Here is a 12,209-nt window from a genome sequence, read left to right on the forward strand (position 1 = left end):
ATAGTTCATTTATCAAAGCCAGAAACTCCCTTCAGCTCTGCTGTATGGCCAGGATTAAGAGCTGTAGTAATCCATGTAATTAAATGGTCCCTAATCACCAAATCCTTCTTAGGGAAATAACGCTTAAGGCTAATAACCACAAAACTTTTAATAATACCAATCTTTGGCTGCACTTCTATTTCACAGTCCATCTAGTGTTTCACCCAAGTCTAACCAAAGATGGAAATGTACTGAAGAAAAGAAAGAAGGGCAGAGGAAAGCAAATACCTCTCGTCATCTGGCAGCGTGAGCCACTGCAGGATGGTCAATATTCTCCGCTCATGGGGGATGGCCCTGTAGGGAAGAACAGCAAAGCATGTTGTTAGGTGTCTTTCCACAGACTCAAGCCTGTGAGCTCTTGCTCTTGCACCCAGGCCAAATGCTCTCTATTTACCACCATCTGTTTTCACTTCGTTGTAGTAAAAGGCCCTCTTTGGAATTAGCATTTAAACTTCCATTTCCATTTGTAACATATTACATTGCTCAACCCCTTCCACAGAAGACTAGACTGGAAATTCTGATTCATGGTCACAATGAGGAACCTGTCTTGCTGATGAGAAACTCGGCTACAAGTAGAAAAGACCGTGGCTTCAAAATCAGTGCAGTTCAGTGGGTTCAGTGCTAGCAGTGACAGAGGAGGGAATAGGACTTTGTGTGCAGTCTGCCTCTTGCCAGCAGGATGACCTCTGCTGTCCTCTATGCCACTTTACCTCTCTCAGCCTCAGTTAACTCATCAGTAAAATAAAGATAACAGCAAAGCACACCACAGAACTTGTTTCTATGAATGAATCAATACAAGGCAACTAAAAGACACAGTCCCTAGCAAGTAGCAAATGCTAAAATCATTCTTTTTATTAATGATCATAATCAGTCATCATTCTGCCTCTAAATAGTTATATGACTTTAAAAACATTATCTAACCTGAAACTTTAAATTCCTCCTGTATAAAATAATGGGTTAGGGAAGGTATTCTTGAAATTCTTTTCCATCTCTATAAAAATCTATCAAGAATAGGCACATATAATTATGAGACTGAAAAAAAGGGTATAATCTTCACCCACAATGACTTTTTAAGTCCCATTCCTCTGTTGAAATATAATTACCCTGAGCCTGGCACCAGTTTTAAGGGCTCTTGGTTACCATGGTAATACTGCATCCTGAGCTGAGTTACATTAGGATGTTCACAGTTGAGCCATACCTTGGCTTGTAGGGAAATTTGCTTACTTTCTGAACCAGAAGCACAAAATTTTTTTTGCTCCCCGACGAGGCATTAGAGGCATATTCATGGTGAATTCAGATGAAAACTCAAGTTTGATTGTGGTAAGGAAGATTTGCTATGGAACTTTGGGTGAACCAGTGAAATGTCACTCTTGGTGGACAGAAGCAAGAACACTAGGAGCAAGACAGCTCTTCAGAACCATGGTGGAAGGCAGAGTTGGCAGAAGCTGTGGGACAGCAGCCACTCCTTGTCCCCAGGATCACCACACACCCCCACCAGCTCCACCCATCTTTCCTCCTGGGGATTTGTCATTCCTCTGGCACCCTCTCTGTCTAGAGATATCATAGACACCAGAAAATCATGTTTACCATAAAATGAATCCTGCTTTAAACAGATCACAATGCTGTTCAATAAATGTGACCCCGTTTATTATACCTTATAATTGAATTAGAAATAGGCGTAGCAAAGCCAGGTTAATCACTTAAGGAATTTAATTCTTCAGCCTTAGAAATCCTTTGTATCTGAACGAAACAATTATAACTGCATATTTTGAATTCTTTCCTAACTTAAAAAAAGCCAGTGTCGTAGCTTTTTCATTTTTCCTTATTTCACATTCTACTAAAAGCTGCTTTATTTTATGTGATTGGTGTTAAGCCACAAATATGGACTCTGATGAACCCACTTCCAATGCTAATGGAAAAATACAAACTTAATAGAAATTTGTTGTCAAGCTCAGAATGCTTATCCTTTAATACTTTAATGCTTATCCTTGTTGGACAGGGTGCCTGAACAACAATAGATACAGAATTTAAAACACCAGCTCAGAGGCCAGAATGCTAGGGTTTGAATCCTGACTCCTATAAGTCAGGATGTTGTTGAGTTACCTAACCTTTGGGTGCCTCTATAAAATGATAGTAGCAGTACCTACTCATAAGGTTGTTGTAAAGAGAGAACACATGCAAAGCACTTAAAATAATGTTTGGCACATAGAAAGTGTTTAGAGAAATGTTAGCTTTTATCATTACACACTGGTTTTATAGGTCCACAGAGATGATGCATTCATCTGCGAAATGTTTGTTAAAGGCATATTATACTCAAGGCATGTGTGTAAACATAATAAAGATACAGACACTCCCACAAAAAGTCTAGTATGGAGGAGTCATTGTCTTCTTTTTGGGGAAAATAAGCCAGTGGTCATCAACTCTGTATGTGTGTGTTAGCATAATAATATGAAGACTCTGGAAGTCTGAGATCTTAGTATCCACTCCAGGTATGACCTTGGGGATAATATTTAACAACTTTAGGTTTTACTTAGTATGCTAACCTCTTAAATGAGTTGGATAAAGTAGTCTCTGAGCTTCCTATGAGTTTTAGATGATTGCTATGAAATTACCTCACAGACCAAGGAGATGTGACCCCTAGCTATTAACTGTGTTTCAAATACAACACAGAGGCAGCACAAATAAATTAGAACAAGGAAAGCAAATAACCAAGGAGAAAGGAAAACAAGGTATGTGTCACTGTCTTCACATCATAGATAGATGCAGAATGTGTTGTGAAACTAAGTGCATTAGACATGGTCAGAAAAGGAAGAAAAGTGGAAATGGAGATTTAGAGGACTAGAAGAAGTATTTAGGGGTATAAGGAAACAAAGTACCGCAGGATATGTAGAGACATTGTCTGGTCAATGTTGAAAGAGATCATGCAAATAAGAAAACAAATACTATTTATTAGTTGTTCTCTCTATACTTTAAATACATTGATTCATCTTATTTTCACAATACCCTGTGATAAAAGTACCACAATTCCCATTTAAAGAGGAGGACATTGATTTGTTGAGAAATCAACACCACTTGTCCAAGGTCAATAATCTCATAAGTAACAGAACTAGGATTAGACTCAATCTAAACACATATACATAATGGAATTGCTGCCTTTGAATATGAATTGCCATAAAAGAATATGACACAACTTCTACTGAAGGTGATTTTGGAATGAAATACTATCATTTAAAAAGCAAGTATATGGGCCAGGGTTGTAGCTCAGCGGTGGAGTGCTTGCCTAGCATGTGTGAGGCACTGGGTTTGATTCTCAGTGCCACATATTAAAAAATAAAGTAAAATAAGTCCATTGACAACTAAAAAATATTTTTTAAAAAAGCAAGAATATACTTCTAGCCTGCAGTACAGAAACATGTTTAAAAGATGGCCTCACAGTCTAAGCCTATGGTTTCAATCCGGTTGTAAATTTTAAATTTTGCAGAATATACTATGTGTAGATTTCCTTGACATATGTTTCCTTATAATTGGAAGTATGATCAGATTTTTTTAAGGTTATAAAAAGCTTCAAAAATGAGAAGAAAAAAGTAAATCCAAGTGACTTTCAGGATACTGAGATAAAAGAATTGTCTGAGAAGCAAAACTACAGATGTCTTTAAAAAGAGCACACAACAGTCATCTTCTCATGAGTAGTTTCAAATGGGTGGAGAAAATTGTCATTCAAAACCAGAACACTGGGCCTTTTCAAGGAAGCTGTGCAATAGTTCCAGGGGGGCAGGGTGGGACCAAGTATTAATTATGTTGTTGGTTCCCCCTCCATTCTGCCAGACAGAGTTGCAGAGCAAAAGAAATCACTTCAATAAGCTTCAGTGACAGTCAAGGGTTAAAAAAAAAAGTGACGTATGCAATTAAATTGGTAAATCAACAAGCCACTTACATTAAGCAGTGTCATTTCTAACATATCCATGCTTATTTCTCAACTCAGAAACCTCTTTAAAGAAAAAAAAGTTTAAAAAGCTTTTAAAGAGACACTCTGTCTAAGCTTCAAATCACCCAACTCAATTTCAATTTAGCCCTTCGAATCTGAAAAAGCTACTTTTATTCCTGAACTTGGAGAATATAGATGGTACCATTCTGGATTAATGTGAACCTGTGATTGCTCTTAGCACATTACTATTATCGAATAGTCAGATTTTTGTTAAAGCATAAAAGGGAAACACGGAAACAGCTTTAGGTGGTTTAAAAAAAAAAAAAAAAAAAAAGATGGAAAGAACATCTCAGTGGGAACAAAATCCCCATGAAAGTTGAAACAGATTTCTCTTTTTACTAAGAAGTCTTTGAAAATAATCAACATGTTGACAATTTTATTAGGTAAGTTTCATCTTAAGGCTTACTAACTTCAACTACTAATCCCATCACCTCTGCAAGAGCAAGAACCACATTCTTTTTTGGGAAACCTTGGAGTTCAGTGGAAAATGGGGTGAAAACAAAGGGTTCCCCAACTCTTGTCTGGAATCTCCAATCTCTAGATCACTCCATCAACTCCCCAGCTGCCTGAGACCACACCAGTTTTAAAGTTGTGAACCAAAATAAATATAGCATGTTGAAATATGTTTATAGAAAATGATAGTGCAGACCACAGCAATAAATATTCTAAAAGAAATATACATTCCCTACATGGCAAGTTACCAAAAACCTCTAATGAGGGGTAGAAAGAGCTAATGATGGATAGAAGAAGAAAAAAATCTTCCCTCCTTAAAGATGGGAAAAGGGAGGAATAAGGAAAAGAGGGTGAGAGAAAGAGGAGAGAAGAGAGACAAAGAAAGGACCACAGGACAAGGTATCAAGGTATATTTCCAGCTATCAACAAATATCTATAAGTGGGTAAGAGTTTGACATTTTTACATTTTACAGAAATAAAATCAAAGCTAATTTAATTTTTCATAAACTGAATCATAACTGTAATTTTATAAACATTGACAAAATAAAGGTAACTTACACAGACCAAAAGAATGTTCCAGCTCTCACCCCTTGCTTGGTGGCTGTAATCCATAGCTAATGAGGAAAATATAAGAGGCTTATAACATGATCTGGGTTTTGGTTAAAGAAAAAAGCTTTTAAAATATATTAGATCTGATATCTTATACTCTACTCACACCCCACCATAAATTTCACATTATTTGCAATCATTTTTTTTCACATCTGGAAGTCAGAACCATTATTTTCATAAATGTTATTCAATACATTCTCTGCAAAAACTCTCAAAAGCTCTGCTATGATTCTAGTGACATTTTTTTTTAAACTTTTATTTCATCTTAAAAGTCTCTCTCTTCTGTACCTGACTCTTCCAATAATTGTTTTTGAATACTTCTCTCACATAGCCGAATTCTGCTCATCAAAGGACTCAGGAGTGAACCATATGTTTCCTTTACTATTGAAAACCTTTCAGAAGAGAGCCCCAATTTGGCACCCAGATGTCAGAATCTTGGAACCTAGTTTGTCTTGTTTGACTTTAAACTGGATGAAATAGAAGGAGAAAAAAGGCTAATTTTTAATTTGGATTTTTCTTATATCTTTTACCTAGTCTTTTAATAAATGGGGCTTTAGGGAAAAGTTCCTGGGATAAGTTAGATGAACCAAACCTTTCATTAAGGCTTTTAAAATATTTATAACTCATGCCATTGAGAGGCAAAAGATAGAGTTCAGAACCCTGGTTTTGCAACCAGACAGCCAAGATTTTAAACCTGGCTTCTGTGACTATGCAACCACAAGGCCCTCCAGCGAGTCACCTGACCTCTCTGTGCTCCGGTTTCTTCCACAGTGGGGGTAGTATTTTCTAGCACACAGGATTACTCTACGCTTTAATGAGTTAATACATTTAACGCCCTTAAACTAGTATTTTAGCATTTGGTAAACACTTGATCAATTTCAGTCTTTATTATTATGCAATAATGGAAATAAATGGAATCCAGTTATTTCCAGGAACATTAAAAACAGCTTAGGATGGCAAGCATCCCAATGAATGGAAGTCCGTGAGGGAAAAACAAACAAACAAACAAACAAACAAAAAACAACTCTCACTTAGAGCAAAAGAATGGAGGCAAATGAGAAAGTTAGTTTGTTATGAGACTAAAGCAAAGATGATGTGGGAATCATAGCAATCAATCCATTTTCTAGTTTCATGGCATGCAGACTTGGAGAGGATCTTAGGATACCAGAGAAAACATATCTCTCTCTCTCTCTCTCTCTCTCTCTCTCTCTCTCTCTCTCTCTCTCTCTCTCTCTCTCTCTCTCTCTCTCTCTGAAATACATTAACTGGGAGGCATAGAACATCTAGGAGCATGCCCATGGTTTCAAAAGGCTATGAGCACATGCCTGTAATCCTAGAGGCTGGGGAGGCTGAGGCAGGAGGATTTCGAGTTCAAAGCCAGCCTTAGCAATGGTGAGGTGCTAAGCAACTCAGTGAGACCCTGTCTCTAAATTAAATATGAAATAGGGTTCAGTGGTCAAGCTCCCCTGAGTTCAATCCCCAGTAACCCACCCCCCACCAAAAAAAAAAAAAAAAGGTATGAGATGCCTGGCTTGAAGAGTTCTAAAAGGGCTCCAGATGCTTTAGAGGCATCTAGAAACCCCTATCACAACTAGTGCAACTGGCAAGTGAGGCCTGGGGTGGGAAAGCATATCTAGCCTTCTAGATCTACAGAGCTAGTGGATTTCATCTGCATGGGAGAGGTGGGGTCCTCAGTCCATTCCCATTGTTCCTGGTTCTCTGAGAGAGCTAGGGGTTTGAGTGCCTGCTCCTCCATTTGGTCCAGATCATCTTTCCACTCTCTGAACAAGCTCTGGCATGGCCCAACCAGGGTTCTAAATGTGTCCTGGACTTTCAATCATTCCTGCCCCAGGACCTGCATGAGCAAGAAGATGACCTCTAAGCACGCTGGTCACCCTGCAGCTGCCTCAAAACTGTGCTAGGTTCCTAGGAAGGCCAGTTTCTTATTATAGGATCCACTTTCATATACTTACTCTAATTTCACTGATACAAGCTTAGTATATTCATATCCAAACAACCCTCTAGAAAATCTAGGGCCTTGCTAATTCCAAGGACATTGTACCAGGCAATTTTTGACATATATGAAATGTAAGTTCCATCTAAGGTTTCCTAAGGGAAAAAAATTTAAATACAAATATATCAAATGATAACTGAGGTTTTTCAAAATTATATTGTAGGATACATATGGATACTGGTATTATCTGGGCAACAGTAAGTCCTAGGAATAACTTAGCTCAGGTGTCCTCAGGACAAAAAGACCATTAGAGGAATCTTTGTCGTGTTCAAAGTATGCGTGTGCATGTGAAGATGACAGAATAAGTGTGCTAAAATGATTGTGATGGCCCTGGCCACACAGCACTAAGAAGGAAGACATCTGTCTTCACAAGCTACACTTTCATGACACTATCTACCTCCTAGTACCCCCATCCAAGGATACTCCTGAATGAATTGTCAAGCCCACTAATGTATGATATCAGGGATTTTATAATAAATTATTTATGCTGATAAAAAGTATTCTGAATACAAGCAACAATAGGTGTTGGAGAGGATGTGGGGAAAAAGGTACACTTATGTACTGCTGGTGGGGATGCAAATTAGTGCAGCCACTCTGGAAAACAGTGTGGAGATTCCTTAGAAAATTTGGAATGGAACCACCATTTTACTCAGCTATCCCACTCCTCAGCCTATACCCAAAGGACTTAAAATCAGCATACTACAGAGATATAGCCACATCAATGTTCATAGCTGCTCAATTCACAATAGCCAGACTGTGGAAACAACCTAGATGTCCTTCAATTGATGAATGGATAAAGAAACTGTGGTATATATATACAATGGAATATTACTCAGCTATAAAGAATAATAAAATTATGACATTTGCAGGCAAATGGATGAAATTGGAGAATATCATGCTAAGTGAGATAAGCAGATCTCAAAAATCCAAAAGATGAATGATCTCACTGGTAAGCAGATGAGGACACATAATGTGGGGTGGGGGGGGGCAAGAATGGAGGAAGGAGGGACTGTATAGAGGGAAAAGAGGGGTGGGAGGGGTGGGGGGAAGGAAAAAATAAGGGAATGAATCAAACATCATTACCCTATGTAAATGTATGATTACACAAATGGTATGCTGTTACTCCATGTACAAACAGAAACAACATGTATCCCATTTGTTTACAATAAAAATAAATTAATTAATTAAATAAAATAAATAAATACTTCTTTAAAAAAAAAGTATTCTGAAGTATTCTGATGGCACAAATCAGAATCATTTATTCTTTATACTTTTATGTACTTTCCCAAAATTTTACTGACAACATACTTACAACCACAGTTCTAAAATGTGAATTATGAGAACAAATTAAGGTCAAGAATTGTCTTTCTGTTGAGAATGGTGGTACCTACCTATAATCCCATGACTCAGGAGGCTGAGGCAGGAAGATCACAAGTTCAAGGTCAACCTCAGCTACTTAGTGAGGCCCTAAGCAACTTAGCAAGACCCTGTCTTAAAATAAAAATAAAAATGACTGGGGATGTGGCTAAGTGGTAATGCACTCCTGAGTTCAACCCCCTGTACCCCACCCCTCTCCAAAATTGTCTTTCTTCTGAAAAAAAAAAAGAAAGCGAAAAATCCTCCCTGCTTTTTGTTGACGTCACATTGACAATATTTCCTAACAGAAAGTTGAGAGCATGGTCAGAAGAGGACAAACACCAACAAATAAAAGAGAATACTTGAAATTAAAGAGTATATTTGAAAACTCAAATAAAAGAATTCCAGCCCTGATAAACGTGATCTGTTAAGGTTCAGCAACTGATGCAAGATTGAAACCTAAAGGAAGTTCTTAAGTCATGTCATAAGCCACTATTGAATTTCCTCTGCAAGTCATGTGTCTGTGTGTACATATACACATGTATATTTTCTATTTCAGGACTCAGAAGTTAAATCTAGTAATTACAAAGGAAAAAAGGCATTAAAACTTTGGGTCCAAAAGAAGAAAAGTGAAAATGACCCTCAAGAACTAACAAAAAGAGAAACTTCCTTATTAATTCAAGGAAATAGAAGTTAAGATTTCTCTGAATTTGAATGCAAATATAAATTTCTTCAGAGGTTGCTTTAAAAAACACACAGCTAAAAATATAAGCTAAGAAGACAGGGTAAAGTCTCCCTGGCATTAATTCCAATTCTTCTTTCATTGCTCATTTTTGATCTGGAGGCCCAGCTTTCAATATTTGTGCCCTAGATGCTGTATTTTGAAAAGGGGACAAATAGGAATAATACCATATCTTCTTGCTATGTTATCAGGAATAAATAAAGCTTCCCTACTGGACCTGGGGGTGTGGGTTAAATATAAAATTCAATATTTCCTCTAATTAAGTAAAGTATGCAGCTGTGGGAAAAGTGAAATTTTATAAAAGAATGAAAGCAAAAAAATAATATTTAAGAGCATAGACTTCTATGGTGGTCTTTTTAGCAACTGTTTGCAAGGAAGTTTTCTTTTGCATACAAAACACAGAGCTAGAATAATTTGAATTCTAAGAGATTGGGGAGGGGTGCTCCAGCATCCACAGAAATAGATCAGATTGCTGAGAATCAGAACAAACTGAGGTCAGGGGAGCAGCAGAGTAGACTACAAACCAGTGTGCTGCTTGCCAGTGGTGAGGGCCAGGAGAGACTAGTGTGAAGTCGTTGATATGTGGCCAGGTCGCTGCCAAGACTGAGAAGATGGAGTCCTGTTCTTAAGGACAACCTACCATAGAGGAAGCACTTGCAAAACCCACGTCAGGAGGAAGTTCAGAACTGGTCAATCCAAAACCCAGTAGTCAAGCACCTCAACTTGTCAAGCTCTGGGTTGGGTCTTCAAACTAGAGAGAAAATAAACCAGGCTCTATCCCCATGGGAACCATGGTCTAAAACAGACAGAACTAGCCAATTTCAAAAGGAGGTGGGTCAAATTTATGTTAGGAAAAAATATGAAATCCTTAAGGAGGATCAAGTCACTTAGACAGGGTTGGAAGAGCTCAGGGAAGACTCCTAGGGACAGATACTGCAACTGAAATTTGAAAGTAAATTAAGAGGTCACTAGGCAAAGGAACCAATCCCAAAGAAGTTAACTTAAGGAGATTAGGTGAGCAAAGCTCATCCTAACTAAGTACCTCTCTGGGCTGCAGCTCAGTGGTAGAGCATGCTTAACAAGCATAATGCATTCTACTGAAATGCGCAACTAATTAGAACACATAAATAAGATAATTTTTTAAAATAAAGATATAGTACAGATGGAAAAAAACTACAGGTCTACAGTAAAAGGTGGAAAAGAAACAAGAGAATTTTAATAAAGTAACATTTTCCTGAGGAGAATGTGAAGCTTCCTTTACCCGGAAAGCACAGCAGACAGCAGGAGAGCTGAGAACCACTGACTCCTTCCATCAAGCCAGCCCCTTTGGCCTGGAAACTTGCCCCCATTCTGCCATCCTTCCCTTTGCTGTTTTTTTCTAGAATATGCAATCCCTATTCATTGCACCACCAATGTGGGCAGAAAGCAGTTCCAGGCTAAGCAACTTGAGAAGTGATAAGAATACACCTGCTTCTCTTAAAACACCCAGAAAATTAAGATTTTGGAGGACTCAAATCACGAGTCCTCCACATTTAGTCAGTCCCCATTTGTTCTCCACATGGCTGAAGGTCCAGATGTGGACTGAGAGGGAACTATCCCACCAAGTTATCTTCATTCAGAAATTACAGGATTGTAGCAGAAGGAATTTCAAAGAAACAAATCCACTTAAGGAACTCTATTAAAATATGTGTGAGAAATGTAAGGTCATGCAGCAGGTGACAACTTCAAATAATGCATTCTGAAGATTAACAAGTTAAAAGCAGACCAGACTTTGCTGAAGTAGCTATAACAGAGATTTGTTTAATTTTTTTAAAGATGAAATTAAATCATAGAAATTATTTTTGGAAGAAAAATAATGAGGAGATTCAAAATCTTAGATGGACACTACAAATGCCTTGTCTTGTCTACTGGGTTTTAAACAAGGATGTCACTCTTATTCATCATTTAATCTGATTCCTTTATTATTTAACCAAACATCTTGTATGGTTTCATCATTTGGTAATAGTAAATTTAATTTAATTTAATTACCATTTTTAAATTTTGATGAATATTTTCTATACTCCAATTATTTTTTCACTGGTAATTTTGTGAAAGATACAAGCCTCTGAGAGGTTTATATAAATGCTTGTGGATGAATATTTATTTTTTCTTATAAGACTCCTAGTTTCATATAGTCATATAGTCAGATTGTAATTTCTTATAGTTCCTGTGCATATGCTCCACGATGGATCAAATTTCAAAACAACAATTTTTTTTTTTTTTTTTTTAATTATAGCTATGATGGTCCTTAGAATTCCTGTGCTGCCCATCTTGCTCAAGATGGTAGATGGAAACACAAATTAGTTTCACTGCAATTCTCGGTCAGCCTTAGGAAAGTACTCAACTTGGTCAAATGTGTCAACTTTGAGAGTTGGTGAGAAAATGAGCAGCTAGTGCTGAGACAGAGACTACTCCTGGGGACAGGTTAACGGCTTCCCCTGTTCTGTGTCTGCATCAGTTAATGACGTGTGGACTCTTCTGCTTCTGAGTCATGCTAACCCTGAGGAAACCTAGTGTCAACACCAAGTGTAAGGTGATCCAATTATATAAAATTACTATTTATATCTTGTGGTCCCTCAGGCAAATTGACTTCCATGATAAAATTATCACAAAAGACCAACTAGCAATAGGCTGATAGAGTTCTAATTTCCATCATTCAATTTGCTAATAAACTATTACTCTGTCATAAACTGGAATCCACCCTGTCAACAGATTTCAGTAGATCACAATATGTCTCATCACAGACCTCAGGGGTCCAGCCTCAATAAAGAGCAAGATCATAACTTCTATTATTTCCTGCAGATAAAGAAGAAGTCTTTCAGTATTACTTTAAAGAATGAAAAGTTCACATTTGTTTTTACATAGTATTTAACTATTTAGCAATATGAATGTTTCAATCACAAATGACTTTTTCTCAAAAAGCACTACCTCAAGAACACAATTTCTGTTTATACTCCGTATTCTGCTGGTGG

At 37.4% G+C, this 12,209-nt stretch overlaps 1 protein-coding gene across 1 annotated transcript in view; it reads right to left on the minus strand.

Annotated features, from left to right (window-relative positions):
• Positions 1 to 12,209, minus strand: part of ENPP2 (ectonucleotide pyrophosphatase/phosphodiesterase 2) — a 110,949-nt gene that overhangs the window by 41,425 nt on the left and 57,315 nt on the right. The window contains 2 exon segments of the mRNA XM_079140682.1: positions 268 to 333; positions 5,036 to 5,091. Of these exon segments, the coding sequence (XP_078996808.1) occupies positions 268 to 333; positions 5,036 to 5,091 (122 nt within the window).

Source organism: Sciurus vulgaris (genome assembly GCF_902686455.1).
Source record: "Sciurus vulgaris genome assembly, chromosome: 1".
In the NCBI taxonomy this organism is placed as follows: domain Eukaryota; kingdom Metazoa; phylum Chordata; class Mammalia; order Rodentia; family Sciuridae; genus Sciurus; species Sciurus vulgaris.